The sequence below is a fragment of the Phyllostomus discolor genome, chromosome 15 (genome assembly GCF_004126475.2).
Source record: "Phyllostomus discolor isolate MPI-MPIP mPhyDis1 chromosome 15, mPhyDis1.pri.v3, whole genome shotgun sequence".
NCBI classification, from domain to species: domain Eukaryota; kingdom Metazoa; phylum Chordata; class Mammalia; order Chiroptera; family Phyllostomidae; genus Phyllostomus; species Phyllostomus discolor.
In genome coordinates this window covers 25,956,698-25,978,034 of record NC_040917.2, presented here as the reverse complement: position 1 = coordinate 25,978,034, position 21,337 = coordinate 25,956,698, and the positions used below count along the sequence as shown (strand labels likewise).

General features: G+C 69.2%; 1 protein-coding gene across 2 annotated transcripts; it reads left to right on the top strand.

The window, feature by feature from the left end:
* The first annotated feature begins 5,868 nt into the window (after nucleotides 1-5,868).
* TMEM9 (transmembrane protein 9) lies at nucleotides 5,869-16,401 on the top strand. 2 transcript variants are annotated; one of them, XM_028531283.2, is made up of 6 exons: nucleotides 5,869-6,005; nucleotides 6,381-6,479; nucleotides 8,069-8,160; nucleotides 8,833-8,932; nucleotides 9,548-9,679; nucleotides 15,697-16,401. In XM_028531283.2, exons 2-6 carry the CDS (start codon nucleotides 6,405-6,407, stop codon nucleotides 15,847-15,849), a joined length of 552 nt encoding a protein of 183 aa, XP_028387084.1. In that variant the 5' UTR covers nucleotides 5,869-6,005; nucleotides 6,381-6,404; the 3' UTR covers nucleotides 15,850-16,401. The 2 variants fall into 2 exon arrangements, with proteins under 2 accessions (XP_028387084.1, XP_028387085.1); XM_028531284.2 differs by having other exon boundaries at nucleotides 6,002-6,135.
* Nucleotides 16,402-21,337: the final 4,936 nt, after the last annotated feature.

Genomic DNA, 21,337 nt, shown 5'->3' with positions numbered 1-21,337 from the left:
GAAAAATAAACTTTGCGCCCTGCCCGGCGTGGCTCCCTTGGTTGGAATGAAGAAACGTCCTCAGGGGAGAATAAATACATAAATATATATATATAAAGTGAGCTTTCCTCCCTGGGCGAGCAGGCGTGCAGCGGGAGGGGGTGAGGCTCTCGGACAGAAGGGACCCCTCCGCTTCCGACCCGAGTCCCCTCCCGACACCCCCCGGGGTTTCTCCCCGTTTGCCCTTCAGTGGTGGGTGCCGTCTGACCCCTCGTCCGGGTGGGGACGCCGAGGTGCAGACGGAGGCTGGGACGGACGGGGTGGGGTGCGCGGCGGCTCCGGGATCCGTCGGCCCCCAGGCTCAGTCCCTCCGGGGCCCAGGCCACCACCGAGCGTAAAACCTCCCAAACCGGCAGCTCCTCTGACCCCGAGGGCGACGGGTGCTACGTAAGTGTGAAGTGAGCGTGTGTAAAAACTGGATTAGCCTTTCTGCCCTGCTATGTGTCCTGGGATCAGCAGGCCCCGGGCAGCTGGCGAGGACACTGGCGGTGACCTCAGGGCTCGGCCGGCGCCGGGGGCCCCGTGGCCAGGACGCCGCCGCAGTGGCCGGGCTCACTTTCTGTGGCCCTGCGCTTCTCGCCCAGGCCCGGGCAGGCGGCCAAGGTCTGCGGCCCGGGGCGTCGCCACCCGGTCGGTCCCAAGTCCTTCCCCAGCCCCGTTCCCCAGGAGGGGAAGGAGACCCCTGCCCCAGCAGGCCTCCCCCGCCCCAGCCCAGCCCTGTCCGGGTGGGCAGCCAGGGGGAGGGGAGGGCGGAGGCCCCGGGAGACGGGCCACGCTTCTGCCCCGGGTTTCGCCCGGGCGGGAACCTGAGCTGCCCCTGTTTCTCTACAACAAGCCTGTCGCCTGGTGGGGTAATCTCCGTGCTTCTCGGATGACAGCTGCTGGCCCGGGCCAGAGGTGTCCTCGCTGGGAGGGCGCCGCCTCCCCCCGAGGGTCTAGGCCGGCCGAGCGGTGGGCGGGCCAGGCACCGTGGGCGGGAGCGTGGGGGCACGGGCGAGTGGGGCCGGGGGCCGCATCCAGGCTCGGAGCCCCCCTTCTGGTCCGCCCCCCCCCCACCAAGTTAGCCCCTCACACCGGGCTTGTCCTCTGCGTGTAGTCGCAGGGCAAACATTTACCCTTTCCATTTTTGCCCCGGCTCGATGACCGGCGGCCTGGCGCGGGGCTGGACGCGCCGCGGCCACCTGACGCCTGTCTGTCCACTCGCACGTCCGTCCGCGCGTCCGGCTGCCAGCAGAGCCGTGTTCTCGGCCCTGCTGGAATTTTCACCATGCACTCGGGACAAGTGGCCGACGCGCTGCCAGCAACAACATGGGCGTCCGGGGCGGCGGGCGTCCAGGGAGGCGTCTCTCCCCCCCAGGACCGGCCGGCAAGGAGCGAGGGCCACTCCTCGGAGCCTATCGGACTCTCCTCCCTCTGGCTCCCCAGCTCCGCCCGGCCGCCCCCCGCCTGACGGACAGGGCGACCTTGGGCTGCCCCCCCCAGAGCAGTGTGCCCCCTCTGCCCGAGGGAGGGGCGTCCGGGGCGCGGGGCTGGCTCTCTCTCCTGGACCTCGAATGCGGGACGGTGACTGGAGATGAGGGGGCCGATCGGCAGCCAGTTCTCAGGACCCCGGGCCCTCCCCCCTCAGTGGGCTGTGTCCGGCCTGGGCCACTTGGCTCGTCCCGGGCCACGGTGACGGGTCTTCAGAGCAGCCTGCCCTGACCCCACAGCTGGCCCGGGCCCCTGGCTGCCTTTGCACCCCTCCGGTCGGGGGGGACTGCTGGAGGCCTGTATCCCGCCCTCCAGTGTGGGGGCTGCCCAGGGAGGGCCCCCGGGGGAGGCCTGGCCTGGACTGGCCCACTGAGGCCACCTTGTGTCTCCTGAGAGCACGGGCGGCAGACAGCAGGCCCGCGGGTCAAGTCCGGCCCTCCACCTCGTCTTATCCGCCCGGCACCTCGTTTCTCCCCGGCGGCAGCACCAGCCGAGCTCCTTGCCCCTGGGTAAGGAGCAGTGACATGTACCCAGTCCTGAAATCACATTTGGCCCTTGGAAGGGAACCCCGAGGCTGATGTGGCCCCCGGTGACAGTGGGTATGACGCCCCTGCCCCAGAGGATCTCCCGGGAAGTGGCCAGAGACGCCGGGGACCAGGCTGGGCTCTCATCTGCGGCATTTGGAAAAGCTCCTGCCACGGAGTTTCTGGAAGCAGGAGGCCTGGGAAGTCGGGGCACTGCCACAGCATGTCCCTCTGGAGCCCTGGGTCGGGGGTGGACAGGGGACGCCCCAGTGGTCTCCCCGCCCGGCTCCTCCTCAGACGGGGACTGGCTGCCTGTCTATCTAGGCGGCCCCAGGCTGGCCGTCCCCCAGGCGGTCTCCGTGTTTGTGACGATGACAGCAGTGCAGCCTTCGCCAGGGCCCCTGGGCATGCCCGGGCGCAGCCAGGGTCCCAGCTTCGAGGACACAGAGCGGGGTCCACCCCCGGCGCTGCACTCTGACCAGCCGGGGATTCTGGGCGGGTGAGACCCCCTCGGGGCCTTCCCTGCGTCCCCTCGACCGCTCCCACGCTCCCCGCCACCACCCGGTGGGCAGGGTCTCGTGGGCAGCCGACGAGCCCCCTGCCCTGAGTGCGGCCTGCAGCAGTGACCACACAGAAGACGCAGAGGGACCCAAGGTCACTCCTGAGATCCGGCTCTAGAAAGCCGGCCCCTGCCCCACTGCCCACTCGGACCTGCGCGCCCTCTGTCTCCCTGTCTCCCTGCCTCCGCCTCAGGCCGGTCTCCGGGGAGCCAGCCTCCATGTCACGCACGAGCCGCCCTCTGCAGAGGCCCACGCGGCCTTGCTCCGAGACAGGCCAGCAGACTGAGGGCGTCCATCTGCACGGAGTCCAGCCAGGACCCCCAGCTGAGCCGGGTCCTGTGTGGGGCAGACAGGCCACAGCCCCGGGGACCCCAGGGTCCTGGCAGAAGCCTCCACTGAGCCACACAGACCAGGAGGTGACCGGTGTTTGCTGGTTAGGCCACTGAGCGTGGAGTGATGGTGTCACACCCAGCAGGCTGCTGTCCCCCAGCATCCCAGGACCTGCCCCTGCCCCTACCCCTCCCTCCCGCTTCCTCCCAAACGCCCTTCAGCCACACCGACCTCCTTTTTGGCCTCCTCTCTGTCCAGACACCTTCCGCCCCCCAGCGTCCACACAGCTGGCCTCCCACCGGGCTAAGTATGCCTGAGTTAGTGCCGGCTAGCTCCTCCAGGTCACAATGATGCTGGGACCACAAAGGTCGCCTCACCCAGCGGCCTCCTCAGAGCCCCTGCCCTGTGTGCACACAGCCAGTGCCCCTTCCTTCCACAGGCTTTTGGTTTCGTGGAGCTGTCCACTTCCCCCCGAGACCAGGAGCTCCAGAGGGTGGGGACCCAGCTCTCCAGCCCGGGGCAGTGCGGGCGCTCCAGGGGCAGGTGCCGAGCGAGCAGCTGGGCAGGTCCATCCCAACACTGACCAGCTCAGGGGTCAGAGCCGAACTGACTGTGGTCACTGCGAATGGACCAGACCGATAGCTGTTTCTGTTAGTCCTGTGATTCTAGCCTTTCGGTGTGTTGAGCTGGGTGGCCCGACAACCCCCTCCCCCAGTTTCTGCGGCATGTCACCATGCCCACGTCCTGGTGCCGGGCGGGTGTGACACTCCCTTAAGGTGGCCATGCAGGAACCCAGAGTTCTCCTACCACGTGCCTTCTCCATCCCTAGGGTGTCACCTCCCCCGCTTCCATCAGCCCGAGGGGACAGAGCATGGAGAAGTGCATGCTGGGGGCTGTACCAGCGGGGCCCGCAGTGGTGCACACCACTTCCTGTCCCGTTCCCCTAGAAGTGATGGTGTCCTCGGGCCGCAAGGGAGGCTGGGGCGGGCCATCTGAGGTGACTACGGACTCTGGTGGGCAGGTCAGCTTCTCTGCGGTGAGGAGCAGATCGTTTAGGATTGCCGAGTTTCTCAGGTCTTTCCTGAGGGTTCACGCTCCAAACCCCATGCTGTGGGAGGAGCTCCTGGCCCAGAGAAGGGGGTGAGACGGGAGGTTCCCCGCACCCTGGGAGAAAAGGAGAAAGGGACCAAGTTCTGACATCTGGGAAATGGTCCTCGATTTGGGGGCTGCCTGCAGCTCACGGCAGTGGAGCCCGACTCTCGGAGATAAAGGAGGTACGGCTGGCTGGGGGGTGGGCAGCAGCTGGGACCCCAGAGGCAGGACATCTCATCAGGAACACCACGCTGCCGTGAGAACCGTAGACCCAAGGATATGACAGCTGTGGGGGAAGGGGGCGGTTACTCACATCAGTGACCAGTGACTGAACGCAAGGCCATCTTGTTTTTGCGAAGACTCTGTGTCGGAAAGCCGATGACAGTGGGTTCGTTTTCCGGCTCCCTTACATGTTTATCGTTTCGTATTGATCGTGCTCCGGTCTCGGGTGCTATTTCCTCCAAGCGGACCCGAGGCTCCGCGCACAGACTGGCCACCCCCAGGTTTCCCCGCCCCACCCCCGCGGGCCGCACGGCGGCTGGTCCGCATTTCCGGTCCCGGCACCCCGGGCCTGTCCCAGAGGCTCAGCACACCCTCCCCGAAAGGCGGGACGCGGGACGAGCCCCGCCTTCTCCTCGTGGGGAACGGCGGGATGGTGGCCTCCACTAGAAGGCACCCCCAAACAGTGGCCCCCACAGAGTTCATTTCCATCTAGCAGCGAGCCCCCAAGACGTCTCAGTTTGCGCTCAGCTTCTACTGAGCCGGGAAGCCCGGGGGCCACGTCTCCTGTGGCCACCAGAGGGCAGCGCGGGCTGCTCAGACCATGACATTGACCTGCTTCTGCATTTTCCAAGTTCGCCTGGTTCAGACCGCGTGGGTAACCTCAGAGCAGCGGTTGTCAATGTTCTGCATCTCGTACACCAACTACTAAAATGCTGCAGCCCTCCAAAAAGATATGTTTTGAGGATCTGACCCAAAAATGGGTCTAATTTTGATCCGCACCAGGCAGCTATGGTTGGGTTGGCGGCTGTCATTTTGTGACGACAGTCTGAGGGGGAAGAGGCAGGTCCCAGATCGTCAGGCGCTGCCCGGCGCGCGGATTCCTGCAGGCCGGTTGCAAATCGCCGCCTGGAAGGACTTCTTTAAGGCGGATTTATTTACTTTTCACTTGACAGCTCGTGAACACCCCCCTCCCTCCAGCCAACAGGATAAAACGAGGCTCTGCCCAGGGTGTTGCTTGTGACCAGGCAGGTGCGGTGACCTGGCCCCCCCCCCCCCAGCCCACTGTTGTCCCCACCTCTCCCCACCCCCTCCATCTGCAAAGCCCCCTGTCTTCTTAGAGCATTTTTTGACCTTGGATGCGATGTCTTGGAGACCTTTGTCCACCACGTTGCCCCTTCCTGGCGCCAGGAGTCCGTGGGCAGCAAGTGGGCTGCCCACGGAAACGACCCTGAACCCCGGAGACGCGACCACGGCGGGGTCCATCCCAGTGGGAGAGCGGCCGGGCCCGGCCAAGGTCCCCAAAGCCCCGCGTCTGCCCCCCCTGCGGGGACTGGCCCAGATCCTTCACACCCCTGAGCAGCGCTTCCAGGTCGTGAGGACGAAGCCCCCTCGTCCGTTTTTCTCGCTGTCGCCTGTCTGCTGGCTTGTTGTGTACGAAGTGCTTTCCCTTGGAAACAGCCAGGCGGAGCCCGCTGGGCCCCTCTCTGCACCCGGAGTTTATCCTCCGAGTGTCCGGGGGCCGCTTCCCGGAGGCCCACGAGGGCCGGGCCCCTCCTTCCACCCGCTGGGAAGGCCGACGCTCCCTTTCCCCGTCTGCTCGCGGTTGGAAAATGCCCGCTGTCCCTTGCGCGGAGTCCCGCACCCAGGCAAAGGCGGGCCCTGTTGCCTGGGCGACAGCGCCATCCGCTGAGGGACTGTGGCGGCAGCCAATGGAAGCCTGGGGAGGCGTGGCCAGCCGGGTCTCGCGCGGCCACCGCTGGGCTGGCAGGTGAGAGGCCGGGAGTGGGGGAGGGGTGCGTGATCGTGACGGCCCAGAGGGGCCCCGGGTGACCCCAGGCCGCGGGTGTGGCGGCGCCGGCTTGGCCGCAGGGTCAGAGCTCCTGGACTCTGCGCCCCAGGTCCCGTGGGGCCTCAGCGGGCAGAGCGGGCCGTGGGCCTCGGGGCGGGGGATCGGTGGGCCTGAGCGGGGATCGGGGCCCCGGGACACCCCCACTGTCTTCCGGGCGCCTCGAGACTGGGGAGAGGGAGGGATCGCAGCACTTGGCGCCGGGTCGAGGAGGCCCCGGAGCCCCGGAGCCCAGCCCCACCCATCCCAGGTGAGGCCGCGGCCACTGGCCCCGTCTGACCCCGCGACCTTTCCCAGGTGTCGGGTCCCTGAGCCCCCAGGATGACCGGCGTGAAGCTCCTGTGCGTGGTGGCCGCGGTCGGCTGTTTGCTGGCACCCCCAGCCCGGGCCAACAAGGTGAGGGGGCGGGGCCTGCACCCCGGTGGACCGACGGGCACCAGCCCCAGCTCGTTCCCCTGCGGCCCTGCCTTTGGGGGTTTCCCAGGGGGCGGGCCCTCCGGGTGGGATTCCAGCGGGGGACTCCGTGTTTGGGGCAGTGGCCCGAGCTGTCCGTACCACGCTCGGCTCTTGGTTCTCCGCGGTGGTTCTGCAGCGACGCGCTCCCTGGGGTCAGGCCCTCGGCAGATGGGAGCTGCTGCGGGGAGGGCTGCCTCCCCAGGGCTGGGACTCCTAGGGTCGCTTCCACGCTTTCGGGGGAAGCGGCCAGCGCCTGGGTCTGGGTAGCTCCGTACCAAAGCTACCAGGGAGGCCCGAGGTGTTAGCAAAATTCAGCAGAGCACATCTGAAGATGATGACTTTTTTTTTTTTTTTTAAAAAGCATGAATGGGAATCTACATGGTTTTTAAAAATATTTTATTTGTGTTTAGAGAGGGGAAGGGAGAGGGAAAAAGAAGGAGAGAAACATCAGTGTGTGGTTGCTTCTTGCAAGTTCCCCACTGGGGACCTGGCCCACCACCCAGGCAGGTGCCCTGGCTGGGAATCAACCTGGTGACCTTTTGGTTCGGAGGCCGGTGCTCAGTCCACTGAGCCGCACCGCCGGGGCAAACATTGGCTTTTCCAAGCGACTCCTGCACCAGGGGGCAGCCCACCCACCCAGCAGCCAGATGGGCTCCGAGGGGGAGTGCAGAGTGGAAGGATTTTATAGGAAGAAGGGTGGGGAGGGGAGCTTTGACGGGAGAAAACAAGGGGTGATTTGTGGCCTGGGCATCTTTTCTTCCGGGAAGAGAGAGGGAAGGTGTTTACCCCGCAGGCTGCCCCTTCTCTCTGTGGGGGTGGGGGAGGGGGTGGGGGTGGGGGTGGGGAGGGACCGGGTCTCTCATGACCTTCCTGGCCCCCGGCCAGAAAACCCCAGCCTGGTTGGAGAAGATGGTGTTTCCGGGAGAGGCTGAGGCTGCAGTTCGGCCAGGCGTTCAATCCCGGCCCCGAGTCGTGGGCCCTCAGCCCGAGGATCAGCATCCGGGCCTGCGGGGTGTTCTTTAAGCAGGGGTGGCGTGCGCCGCCTCTGGGGGATCCCTACCCCGGGTGCAAGTCCCTGTGGCCGTGTCTCTTGCAGCTTCAGAGGGGCAGTGTGAGTGTCGCCATGGAAACGGCCCCCTTTTTCTCCCTCCCTCGGCCCGTCTCTTCCCCAGTCTTAACCCAGGAGGTCGGAGGTGGGGGTGGGGGGAGAGGCCAGCGACAAAGACTGGGACAGAGGTGCACATGCAGGTGGGGGCGCAGGGTAGGGACCGCCACGCTCCCGGCGCCCCCAGCCCCCCGGCCCCCGACCCGACCCTCGGCAGCCTTCTGTGGTCGTCTGCCGCGTGGACGGCTTGTCTGGAAGCCCCCGGGGTGGCGCGTCCCTCCTGCGAACACCCTCTTGGCCGAACGTGGGGATGGGGCGAGGTCAAGAGCCTTCCCGTGGCCGCCGTCGGGAACGGGGAGCCGGGAGTCGGGGTCTTGCTAGAGGGCGGGCCCGCGACACCCCTGACACTTGCCGTCTCCCCCAGAGCCCCGAGGACACCAGGTGCAAGTGCACCTGCCCGCCGTACAGGAACCTCAGCGGGCACATCTACAATCAGAACGTCTCGCAGAAGGACTGGTGAGGCCGCCGCCCCTGCTGCGTCCGTCCCGCGCCGTGCGGCTGGGGCAGAGGCGGGGCCGCGGGTGTCCGTGGGGGTCGAGGGCGAGCCTCTGCCCCGGGCTTCTCAGGACCTGGGGCGCCCCGTCCTGCCCGGTCCCGCAGGGAGCTGAGCACAGACGGGGGATCCCGTGATGAGAGCTCGGGCTTTCGTGCTGGTGGGTTTTGCTCGGCTGTTTGGAGCTCGAGCTCCCACGCAGCACTGTGCGAGTTTGACATGCGTGGGGATGACGTGATACACGTATGCGGGCCAGTTAGCACCTCCGTCCGCTCAGGCGGTTGCCGTGTGCGTGTGTGTGTGTGTGTGTGTGTGTGTGGTGAGTGCAGGGAGGCCTGCCCTCTCAGCAGCTTTCCAGGGGACGGTAAACACACAGTTTTGTCCACGGCAGTCCCTGTCCCTCCCTCACATCCCCCCCGCGATGTGCGTTCATAAAGCCCTAGGACACGGGGTCCTGGGGGAGCCCCGGGACCTCGTCTGTTGTGGCCACAGTCGAGGGACCGCCCGGGGGTGGGGTGAGCTGACAGACAGCCCACCCCAGACGCCCCCACGGTGCTCAGTCGCCCGGCCCCTCCCGGGCCGGCCGGAGCGGAGGCCCCGAGCCCACGCCCTGCCCGCCTGCCCGTCTGCCGCAGCAACTGCCTGCGCGTGGTGGAGCCCATGCCGGTGGACGCGGAGGCCTACTGCCTGCTGTGCGAGTGCCAGTACGAGGAGCGCAGCAGCACCACCATCAAGGTGAGGGCGCGTGCGCGGGCTGGGCTCCCTTCCAGAGCCTTCCAGGTGGCCCCGGGGCTGGCTTCCGGGCAGGCCTGTCCCGGGCACGGAGACCCACTCCTGCCCCTGGAGCCAGCCGCCCTGGGCCCTCTGTCCTGGGCCTGCCCTGACCCTCGCCTGGACTCCGGCTCTCCCAGGGACTCCGCCCCCAGCCCGGGTCCTCACGGCCCCCAGCCCGTCCCCGCTTCCTGATTGCTCACGGCCCCCCGGGGCTGGTGTCTGCGTGGGTCCCTGCTTGTCCTGCGAAGGGTCCAGGGCAAGTGTCACTCCGAAGTGACTCAGGGACGCAGCCACCCTGCTGGGTCCCCCCTCCAGGCTCACGGGGAGAGGCGGTGACCCTCGAAGGCCCCGTGTTCTCGCCTCTCAGGTGGAAGCAGGCGCCCCTCCCCTAGGCTCTGTCCCCGCCCTGCCCCCACCCCGGGGCATCGCAGGGCATCCTGGTCCACAGGGTTCGCCGTTCCTTCTTGCTCTGGCCTCGGGAGACTGGCGGGCAGGAGGGGACGCTCGGAGGAGGCCCTGCGGCCATCCATCGTCCCTTGGAGCCGCAACCAGGCTCAGGGCCCGGTGTCTCCTCAGGTCACCGTCATCCTCTACCTGTCGGTGGTGGGGGCCCTGCTGCTGTACATGGCCTTCCTGATGCTGGTGGACCCCCTGATCCGGAAGCCAGACGCGTACACGGAGCAGCTGCATAACGTGGAGGAGGACGAGGTAGCCGGGCTGTGGCGGCCGCACAGGGTCCTGTGACCCCAGGGTCCCACCTCTCCCCATGCTCCCGTCCACTGCCCCCACTCAGTGTCCCACTTGGCCCCCAGATGCCAGCTTTCTTCCTCGGCGGGGACTGCCCAGTGTGCCCCCAGATGGCACAGGGGGTGGCCCTGGGTTTCTCCAGATGTCCGGCGTCGGCAGCTTGGGGGGCAGCTGGGCGGCCGTGTCTTCCTGCCACCCTGAGCTGGGAGGGGGTGGGAGCCAGCGAGTGGCGTCCTGGTTGCTCGGTGTCAGGCTGGCGGTGGGCTCCAGGGGGCGGGATTATCTCCCGTGACCCCAGACACTGCTCGGTGCATAGCACGGCCCCATGGGCTCCAGGGAAAAGTGGGCTTTCAGGTGCGAACACGGGGGCAGGCGGGTGGTGGGCCCGAGGAGCTGGGCACGCCAGGGCCGAGGTGGGCGCGTCAGAAGTGCGGCTGGGAGCTTACAGCAGGTTATCGAAGGCCCCCCGTGTCTCTCTGAGGAGTCTCTGCTTTAGCAGATGGGGAGCCCCTAACTCCAGGCACCCTGCGTCCCCTCAGGCCCTGGCACAATGGAGGCCGGCATGGCGAATGGCCACTGTCCCCCCTTCCCATTGTCCCCCTGCTGAGGAGGTTTGCACGCCCTGCAGGGGAGGCAGGGTGGACAGAGGGAGGACAGCAGTCCCCACGGGAGTCTGGGTCTCGGCCCCGCCCTGGGACGGTTGAAGAAACGGGAGATGTTTAGCTTAAAAAAAAAACATTATCAAAAACAAAAACAAAAAAACCTCCAGGAGGTGCATGATGGCGGCATTCAGGTGGGAGTCTGGCCTCCCCCTGAGCAAAGCCAGGGCAGCAGGACCCACGCGGTGGGGGGGGGCTGGGGGGGGGGACTTAACACCCTGTGAGGAGCAGCCTCGCAGTTAGACCGTGAGTTTGGGGTTCAGGGTCACCTGTCCTGGGCTGAACTGCCCCGGGGAGCTGCAGGCCGGAGGTGGGGCAGGGCAGGCTTCCCAGTGGGAGGGCCGGGGCTCAGGCCCAAGCGCGCAGCTGCCCGGTGCCGGGGGTGCAGCCTTGCAGTGCTTCCGGACTCGCCGGACCTGCGCCAGCCGCGCCCAGCCCTCGGCTCAGGCCCGCGGGCCCAGAGGTGGGGCGGCGAGGCCGAGCCTCACCCGCCGGGGGGTGGCGCTGGAGTTGGGTGGTCCGTGTTCGGGAGGAAACCCCGCGCGCCTACCCGGTTATTAATGCACGGTAATAGCAGCTCTGGGGGCGGGCGGGGGGCGTCACTAATAAACACTCGGCAATTAGGGCCCGTGCTAATTGCAGGCCTGGCTCGGGCGTCACAGAGAGATGAGTGCTGATTACGGCTCGGGCGGGCGGGGGCGCTCCTCCCGGAATGCCGGGCTCCCTGCCCCTGGGATGGGGGCGGGGGGAGGGGCGGCCCCGCCCCTGTGTCCTGAGCCCCCGCCCCCGGCCCCGGCCCCTGCCCCTGGCCATGCAGGGCTCCCCTCTTTGGGTCTAAGTCAGGGCTGCCTCCGTGTGGGGGACTCCGGGGAGAAAGGGCCACGCGTGGTCAGTGCAGCTCCCGGAGCAGAGCCCCGTCGGAGGGGACACGTCTGGGGGCAGATTTTGGCGGAGCCGGAGGGAGGGCTGTCCACAGTGAGGGGCACTGGGGAGGCGGAGGGGGGGGGTCCGGGGAATGGGGGCTCTGGAGGGAACAAGGCGTGTGTCCAGCGTCTGATGCCTGGCCCGAGGGGCGCCCCTCCCGGCACCCGGACCCAGGATGGCCCCGTCACTCTGAGCAGCCTCTCGGGGCCTCGCCTCGGGCACTCCTGGCCGCCCCCTCCTGGGGCCCAGCGGCTCCCCTCCCGTGCACAGGCCTCTCTCCCTCCCTCTGCCCGCACTGCACGGGCTCATGGACTCCTGTCTGTCTCCAGGGGCCCCCGCCCAGCACAGCCCAAGCCAGGAGAGCGGGCATGGAGCACGCAGGTGCGGGCAGGATCCAGTCCAGGAAATGGACGGCTGGGGAGGAGGCTGGGGAGGCCCTTTACTAGACCGGGGTTGGGGACTTACCCTTCCTTCTTGTCAGTCTGGGAGGGCTCCCTGGCAGAGGGGGCCTTCAGAGCCAGCTCCGAGGACAGTGACCACCCAACTGCTGGGGAGCACAGGGCTGAGGGGAGCCTGGTCCTGGAGGGTGAGGACACTCAGCTTGCCCTCCCATCTCTGGGCTCGTGGCCATGGGGGTGTTGGAGGGTGGGGGGTCGGGGCAGGCAGAGGCTGTGTCTCTGCGTTTGTTAGTGGCCTGGAGAACCCTCCCAGAGAGCACCAGGGAGGGGCCACCCCTGGGCTGGGGGGACTCCGCTTTCGCCCCAAGAGGAGCGAGGCCGGAACAAGACCTCCCAGGGTCTTCGGGTATTCGCCCCGGCCAGCACAACTCGACAGCCGTGAGATGGGACCTCTGTCTCGGCCCCCGGGCTGCGCCCCTCACCCCTGCCAGAGTCTGGGACCCCGTCAGAGGCCCCATACAGAGGCCGGCCACGCCCCAGGCCTGGGGTCCTGGGCTCCACTCCCCAGCTCCTGAGCAGGGGGCTCTCCTGCCCGGGGACCAGGGACCATGCTGTGCAGAGAGATGAAAGCCGGCGAGTCCCTTTGAAGGCCTGGCAGCTTCGGCGCTGGGCGCTGCCCGCCCCCCCGGGATGCCAGCGGCATTAGGGCCTAATCCCCGGGCTCAGACGCCCTTTGAAAGGAGGAAGTGGGCGTGTTTGCCGGGACAGAAGCAGGGCTGCTCAGCTGTGTGGGCTCGGGCCTCTTTGAAGAAGGGGGCAGGCCTTCTCGCAGGCTCTGGGCGTCTGCTGCCCACAGCGGGGCCCCAGTGGTCCCGCCGGCCCCGGGGCACGGGGACGGTGCCGGGCCTCGTGGGTGGGGTGAGCGGGGAGTCCAGGAGAGACGGTGACGGCACCTGGGGCGCACAGGGACCAGGGCGGGGGGACTCAGGGCCACTACCACCGCCCCCCCTGTCCAGGAACCGGTGGGCAGCTCCGAGCGGGAGATGCCGGGTCCCGGGATCTGACAAGGGGGCTGGGACAAGACACGCTGTGAAGGGGACACTGCCCTTGTCTCCTGTGAGGACGGGGCAGGGAGGTGCAGGCTAGGCCGCTCTGACGCAGCCTTCCGCCCGCCGGCGCCTGGAGAGGGGCGCTGGCTCCGCCCACCGCGCGCTGCCCGCCGCTGTCCGCGGTGCTGAACCCCGGGTCGTTTCCTGAGCCCGGGGTCCGTGTGGGGGCTCTCACCTACCCCGATGGTGCGCGTGGGCAGCTTTAGAAAGCTCCTTTGTCCTTAAGGACGCGGCGGTTCGCTCAGGTCTTCATCATACCTACGCGGCCCAGTGACTGCAGCAGGGTCAGCGGAGGGCAGCAGGAGGAGTGCCCCCCACCAGGGTGGGCCCACTCGGGGTGGGGCGGGGGTGGCCAGCGGGCTCGGTCCACCGCTCAGCTCTGCGCGGTGCTGGGGCGGGTGCATCGCCCACCGCAGCAGCGGGGCGGCCAGGCCAGGCCTCGGAGCAGGGACTTGGGGCCTCGAGGGCAGTGTCCCAAGGGGGGTGTGGCGGGGGCGTGGGGTCAGGGAGAGCCTGGCCGCGCAGACGCGGTGGGAGCGGTTGCCGCAGAGAGGACAGAGGGGCGGAGACCTGGGGGCCTGGGGGCCTGGGGGCGGCCCCGTGGCCGCCTCCCGACGGGCTGGCCGGAGGGACGTTCTCGGCCGTGCAGCCAGCTCAGTGACAAGATGGCCTGCCCGGCTGCAGGCCCAGGACCGGAGATGGGGTGGAGCCTTTTTCTCGTCTCCTTGTCCTCAGCGAGGGGCCCACCCCTCCTCCCCGCTGTGCCCCGAAGCTCCCCAAGCCGCCTGAGACCGAACCTCACGGGGAAGGGGGGCCAGTGGCTGTCCAGCCCTCAGCCACCTCCCCACGGCAGCGCGGGCCGGGCCGAGGCCACGCCGGCGCCTCCGGGACAGGAGTGGTGTCCTTAACGCCTTTAACCAGACGCTGGCACAGAGCCTGTCGGCGGCAGCCCCCCACGGCCCGCGACCCCACCGCTTAGGAGCCACTTGTCCAGACCTTGTATGAAGGGCGGCGGGCGAGGCCTCGGTCCTGCGGTGGGTGTGGGCTCAGCCCCGGCCCGGTCTCCCCTCCTGAGCTGGGGGAGGAGCTGGCTGAGGCTTCCTTGCCCTCCCACCCTCCAGCTGCCTGCAATCCCCCTGGGCTCCTCGCCCTCCTGGAGGGGCCGGGGTGGGCTGGGGAGGGAGAGGCCTGGAGGCCAGGGCCTGGTGGCCCAGAGCACCCTGAGTGGGCCCCGGCGCCCACCACAGCCATCTGGCCGTGCGGGGGCCGGTCCTGGCACCGTGGGGCGCCCACGGGGCGCCTGAAGTGGGAAGGCGTGCAAAGCCGCGGGGACTCCCAGGGGCAGGTCCCCCTGCCCCTGCCTGGGCCGCCGGAGCCGGGGCCGATGGGAACGCCTGCCGTGCGTCGAGGGCCCGCCGAGGGCTCTGCTCACAGCGCCTCGGTCTCGGACAGAGATGGGGGCTCGGGGGCGAGGCCACCCGTCCAGGTTGTGCGCCGTGTGGCGTCAGTGCCGGACTCTCAGTCCGCCATGGCCCGGGCCCCACGCTGAGCTGCGGGGGACACGGCGCGTCCCCGAGCCCCTGCTCCAGGGAGGCCTGCGTGCTGGGCGCCTCATTCTCTCACACGGTCCACTGAGCTGGCCACACCCGCCCTGGCCCCTGGCCGTCAGCCGTGGTTCTCCAACGGTGGGCCGCGGCCACCGGGTCGTGATGCAGGCTCGGTGGTGGGAGCAGCAGGCTCCACCCGTGACACGGAGCGGGGCGCACCGGGACGCGCCCGGCCGCTTCTTGAGGTGCCTGTGGTCTGTGTGTGTGCGTGTGACCCCTGCTGACGCCGCCGCCAAGGACGTCTGGGAACAGGGGGCTTGTTACACCGTCACAGTGAACCCTGGAGAAATCACTGTCCAGGGGCAGCCGGCCGCCGCCCAGGGGTTGGCTGTCCCTCCCTCCTAGGCCCCTGGCCAGCCTCTGCAACGGCCCCAGGCGGTCAGAGGCGGGAGCACAGTCCCTGTGCTGCCGGGCCCTTCCTGGGCCCTGGACGTGGGCCCCTGGGGCACGGCCGCCTCTGACTCCCCCTGGGCCGTGCTCCGGACGAGTGGCCGGGCCCCACGGAGGCCGAGAGCTGCCTGCCAGCCTCGGCCCCAGCCAGGCCCCTCTCCGCAGCTGCCCCTCACACCCCGCTGTGCGCCTCTCCCTCCCCTGCCCACCCCCCCGCAGCCTGGCAGCTGCGTGGCGACAGAAGCGGTGCCAGCCCAGTGTTAGAAGCAAGGTTGCATTTACAGGGCGGCTCGGGCTTAGAGGGCCTTGCTAATCCCTTAAGAGACGGTGGCGGGAGATGAGAGGCAGGGAGAGCTGGGAGGAAATCCCCGCGGGCGCGGGGGGCCGGCCCCGGGCTGCGGCTCCCCCCCCCCCCCGAGATCAGGCCCGGGTCCTGCAGGAAATTCGCCGGCTTCAGAGGCGGCGAGGTGGTAATTAGGGGCGGATGCCGCCTTTGAGGACCGAGAGGGCTGTGGAGCAGAGGGGAGGGGATGGGGCAGGGGGAGGGCGCTGGCCGTGCGGCCCGGTCCAGGGCGGGCTGTGCGGGGCAGTGCCGCGTCCAGCTGCGGAGGCCAGTCCCTGCGTCCCCCTCCAAGCAGGCCCCAGGACCCTCGGGGCAGGAGACTCTCCGCCCCCTGGCTGGACTTCCTGCCCCTGTGTGGGCTGTGACCCTGTGACCCTGTGGGGGGACCTGTGACCTCTGGGTCCCTCCCCCTGCGGGTCAGAAGGAGCCTGTGCCGTGCCTCCAGACCGTTCCCAGGCCCCGGAGCTGGGGGGCAGGGCCGCCTCGCAGACCCCGCAGCCCGGGGCCCCCCGCGGGGCTCAGCGTCTCCTCTCCTCCTCCCGCTGCAGGACGCTCGCCCCACGCCGGCCGCCGCGGCCCCCCTCGGAGGCCCCCGGGCCGGCTCCGTGCTGGGGCGCATGGAGGGTGCCCAGCAGCGCTGGAAGCTGCAGGTGCGGGAGCAGAGGAAGACCGTCTTTGACCGGCAGAAGATGCTCAGCTAGGCGGCTGGACGGAGCTGGGGCCTCGCCACCCACCTCGGGCCGCCCTCCCAGCCTTCCCTGGAAAGGCCTGTGGCACAGCCTCCGCCTCCTCTGCGGCAAGGTCCCCGGCGGTCGCAGCCCATGGGGAGGGAGGCATTTGGTGCTGCCCTTCCTGCTCCAAACATCTGGAATGTTCTCACCTCTGGAGGGCGGCGCCGGGCCATCGCCACTCCGTGGGGCGGACAGCCACCGGCAGTCAGCACACGGGGACACTGGCCCCCTCCTTCCCCACGGTCCCCCCCCCCAGCAAGCTGGGCCATGCCCTTGTGGGCAGCCACGGCCCGGGCCCTCACCCCACCTCAGGACGCCAGGCGGCCCCACCTCCCGTGTCTGCGAAGCTGAGCCAGACGGTGGTGGCACCACAGGACACGAGAGGCTCTGCGCGCCCCAGTGCCCAAGCCCGGGTCCCCACCGGTCCCCGAGCCCCCCGTGCCTGAGCATGGAGACGGACAGAGCTCATGTCGTCCGTAGTCTGTAATCACGGAAGCCACCATTAAATTGTTTCTCTCACTCTCTGCGTTTCAAGAGGTTCCGAGGGGGAAGTGTGTCCCCGGTGACTTGGTGAGTGCCAAGGGGCAGGGACAGTGCCCACGGCACCTGCTCCCCCGGGAGCCACCCTGCCCTCCGGCTGGAGGCGGCAGCTCTCGGTCCCTCCTCTCCCGGGAGCTCGGGGCAGGCGGCCCCCGGAGCTGCCCTGGAGCCTGTGTGCGTCCCCCCTCCGTGGGCGGTCCCCTGAGACCGGGAGTGAGCCCGTGTCATCGGGGTCTCTCCGACAAGGCCGGCACCCGATGCAAAACCGCCGGGGGCGGGTCGGCAGGGAGAGACGGAGGTGGGAGCCACCCTGGTCAGTCCGCCTCCACCCAGGAAGCGCCCTGGGGGGTCTGGGGCCTGGGCAGAGGCACTGGAGGGACCCAGGACCCGAGTGTCTGTCCCCAGGCCACCCAGGGAGGCTGGGTGCTCGGTGAGGCCGGGGCCCAGGCTGCAAGGTCACGTGCCAGTGCTGGGGGCGGGGCGACCTGCTGGCCCGGCTTCCAGGAGGAGCAGAGACCGGGGTTGGTGCTGGAAACCCAGAAGGACGCGATGGCCGAGAGGGGGCAGGGTCGGCTGTGGGGCCCCGAGCAGGTGCGCTCGGCCAGCAGGGGGTCCCCGCGCCACAGCCGTGAGCATGAGCGAGGCCAAGCCCGGGCAGCCAGCGCCGGGGACGTGTCTGCCCTCGTGGACCATGCACACCCGACCCCCGCCGTCCACGACGGCACTCTCACCTCGAGGTGGACAGGGACCCGGCTGGGCCTCTGTGGGCCCGTGGCCGCCAGGCCGTAAACCCTTTTCCCGAGGCCTCTTGTTGCCGACCACCGGCACCCCCCCCCCCCCCCACACACACTCCCCATCCACTAGGAAACCTCGCTGCGCGGACCCCGGGCCGCAGGTGTGAGCTCAGCCTCCCCAGAGCCGAGCTCCACGCCCACCCACGAGTGTGCCCTCGTGCAGGACCGGACCCCTCCCACGGCTCGGGGCAGCGTGTCCCTCCTGCTCCCAGCCAGCCCCTGCTGCCCCTCCCCCTGGACCCCTGCCCCTTCCTCGTCACCCGTCCCGAGTCCCCCTCCGCCTGGGAACGAGCACGAGCCCCACCCCCCCGCCCACAAAGAGTCTTCCGTGGGCTCCACGTCCACCTCGGGCCACGGGAGCCGCCCCTGCCCATCTGCGCACCCTCCCCCCACCTCCACCTCAGGCCTCCAGCCCAGCCCTCTGCGGCAGGGTCAGGTGGGGGGGGGAGTCCTGCTCTCACCTTTGCCCCCGCCCTTTGACCGGAGGGGACGCCGTGGGCCTCCCTTGGGGAGCTGCTGTGCTTGGCTTCTGGGGCCCCGGCCTCTGGTGCTCCTTGCTCTGGGCACCCCTCCCCCTCCTCAAGGTCAGGGGTTCCCAGGACCCCACCCAGCCCGAGGCTCCCCCGCCCTGGGCTGCAGCATTTCCCTGAATGGCTCCCCTCCTTCCTGGTCTCCCTGTGTCTGTGCCGGAGTCCCCCGGTCTCGGGACCAGACCTGACCCCGGAGCTCCAGCCTGTCCACCCGGGTCCCGGGGGACTCTGCCCCCCACCCCACCCCAGGGTGCCACACAACCATCAGAAGGAGCATGCAGGCCTCTGCCCAACTGTGGCTGCCTTCCTCTCTCTGAACCGGAGTCACCCCAGCTGAAACCTGGAGGCTCTGCCCTGGTCTGCTGCCCCTCACTCACCGTCCCAGCAGCGGTGGGTGGCTGAGGAACCTGTCCCCTCCCGTCCCCTCCGCCCTCGCACCACAGTCCCCATCCGCGTCCTTGTCATTTCTCAGGGGCCACCATGCACCCTGTCACCTGCTTCCTGCACAGCCATCAAAGGCTTCCATCTGGGGTTGGAGGTCTTGGCAGAGGCGATGACCCATCTGCCCCCCGGCCGGCGGCCCCAGAGCCACTCAGCAGGAGTGACAGGGCCCCTGCAAGCCCGTGTGGGGGTGGGAGGCGTGGGGAGGTGACTCGCTGCCCTGTGTGGGGCTGAGGAGAGGGCACAGCCTGGGGGAGTGGCCGAAGGGCTGGGGGACAGGTGCCCAGACCTGCACTCCGCGGACCCGGCAGCTCCCAGGGGCCCCTGGAACTGGCAGGGCGGGCGGGCAGGTGGGCAGTGCACCCTGAAGGCCTGGAAAGACCTGGCTTCCCACCCCCTTGGCCCTGTGGCAGCCCCGGCCATCCCCAAACCCGTCTCCGAGGATGCCAGGGTGTCACCTGCGGCTGCCCATCAGAGGACGGTGACCATAGTGGGGGCCAGGCCCCAGCCTCCAGGGTTTAGTAAAGTGAGTGGCCCAGTGGAGACCCATACTCCCCAGCCACCCGGGTGCAGAGGCCGACTCCCACTCACCAGCAGGGCCACCAAGTCCCCCTGAAAGCCCCCCCCCCGCCTCTGCATCCCGGCTGGGACGTGGGGGTGCCGGCCTCCAGCCCCCAGCGGCGGTCAGGAGCGGACAGGGAACCCGTGGGGATCCGAGGATGAGTCCTGTCCACGCAGGAACACACGCAGGGTGCCCGCTGCCGCTGTCCCTCCTGCCACGTGCGGTGGGCCCCCTCGGTCTGGGCTCTGAGGGGTCACCCCCCCCTCCCCCCCGCTGTGGCCAGAAACCCGGACTGCAGCTAGACCAGCCTTGGGAAGCTCTGCTCAGAGCCTCCTGGGGCGACGCCACGGTGGCTCCCCTGGCCCCGGCTGCATCCTGGCGTGGAGCTGACCGGGGGAGGGCGGGCCAAGGCTACAGGCAGGCTGGCCCTGAGGACGCTGGGCCCCTCTGGCCAGGGCACCGGGCAGGGAGGTGGGGGCGCAGCCCCGAGGGAGGAGCCCTGGCCGAGCCTGGAGGGGCAGGCCTTCTCCAGCGGGGCGAGGGCGGGGGAGCAGCCCGTTCCTCCCCGACCTGGGGTGCCCACACGCCAACTCCTCATTCTCGCGGTCATGTGGTTGTTTTAGTGAGTTTCAGGGAAAAGCCACAGCACGTCAGCTTCGGGGTTCCGTGCTCATCCGTGGGGAGGACAGGCAAGGGGGGGAGTGGGTGCAGAGAGAACTCAGCCTCACAGCTCGTGCTCTGGGGCTGTGATGGCTTTGGAGGGACCCCGTGCCACTGTGGCAGTTCAGGTCCCCGTGGAGTGACCCCTGATGGCTGACTCTGGCCCAGGCTCCCTGGGGGCCTTGGGGGTTGAAGGGTGCTGAGCGGGGGTCTTCCTTCTGCTGGTGCCGTGGGGCCAAGGGGCTCGGGCCAACACCCAGTGGACCCACACCTGACATCCTCCTGCGCCCGGTCCTGCCCAGGGGCCACCGGACAGCCCCCGACCCCCGAAGTCTGAGAGAGGTGTGCCCCCCCCCCCCACCGTGTCTCCCTGCCCTGCAGGCGGCCATCGGCCCTGGGAGCCCGCTGGGCAGGGCAGCGCCCTGGCGCATCTCCACCTGCCCTCGCCAGGGCGCGGGCGGCCAATCACAGCAGGCCAGGAGTGGCCCTCCTCCTCCAGCCGATCCCCCTCCGCCCTCCTCCCTCCCCTTCTGGGTGTGTCCCGTTTGAAGCCCCATCAGGTAAAGCGTACCTGGATCCTGGTGCCGTGGCGGGAAGCCGGGCAGAAGCTGCGAGGCGCCGGGGCAGGCGGGCGGCACAGGGGCCCCGCCGTCCCCCGCTGGAAGCCCACGGGCCGCGGCCGCTCTGCTGGAGGCGCCCACCCAGGAGGTAACCGAGCCCAGGCGGCGGCGGCCGGGGACACGGGCCAGGAGCACGGTCCCCGGGGGTTTCGTCCCCGACCGCCTCCCTCCGCAGGGCAGGGACGCAGGCCGCCTCCCGCTGGCTGGGGGGGCGGGGGTGGGGGGGTGCAGGGCTTCGGGGGTGCTTCTGTGGTTCTGGCCCCGGGCTCTGGGCTTGGCTGGACGCCTGACACCCCCAGAGGCAAAGCGGGGCTTTCCCTGGGGGGGTGCCGGCTGGGGGCTTCCCTGGAAGGGAGGCTGGGGTCCCGGAGCACTGGGCTGCTGGGGGCCATGGGGGGCGGCGGGTGGGGGCACAGGCTCCAGCGGCCACTGCGGGGGTCAGGGCCCAGCCCCGTCCCCGAGCAGCTGGGTGTCCTTGGGCCTGTGTTTGTTTGGGTCTCTGCCCCAACGCCGGTACAGGGTCAGCCGCCATCGTGTCTGCCCCGGAGCCCTGCCGTGGGCGGCACGCAAGCCTGGGTGAGTGTCCAGACCAGAGCAAGGTCTATGTGGGCACGCTTGTTGCTTTTAAACCCCGCTGTCCGCTAGGAGCTCACCTGAGCTCTCGGAAGCTCTCTGAGCCTCAGTTTCCCCATCTGTAACGGGGGGCGGGGCGTTCCTTTGAGGGGATTCGGTTTCTGCAGCAACGGCAGTCTCCCTGGAGGTCAAGCCCAGACCCAGAGCGGTCTGGCTGCACGTGCCCAGAGAGTTTGTGGGGGGCCAGACAGAGCCAGGGGCCCCCTGGCCCGGCCCCAGACCCAGCAGCGGTCACTGGGCACTGGCCCGCCCCACCATGGGCGTTTCAGACACAGTCTCCCCGCACGGCGCAGTGACCGCAGAAGAAAGTGTGGGCACTGCCCCCCGACACACACACACAGGACAGAAGATGGGCTCGCTCAAGGCCCTGGAGCTGGGCGGGGGCAAAGCCAGGGTCCAAAGCCCCTTCTGCTGGCCTGAGCCCCCGGTCATCAGCCGAGTTTCTGCAGAAAACGCCTGTTCCCTCTGAGACATGGGGGACCGACCACCAAACGTGGGCGATGGGCGGGGCGAGCCGGTGAGAGACTGCCTGCCCGGGGGGCCGCCAGGACCGCAGCCGCCGGGACAGGGGCCTGCGGTGGGGACGCGAGAAGCCAGAGCCACTGTCCCAGTGGCCACACGTGCAGGCTCTCGGGGCCCCAGCTCCCCCCGGCGGAGTGGGACAGGAGACACCTCCTC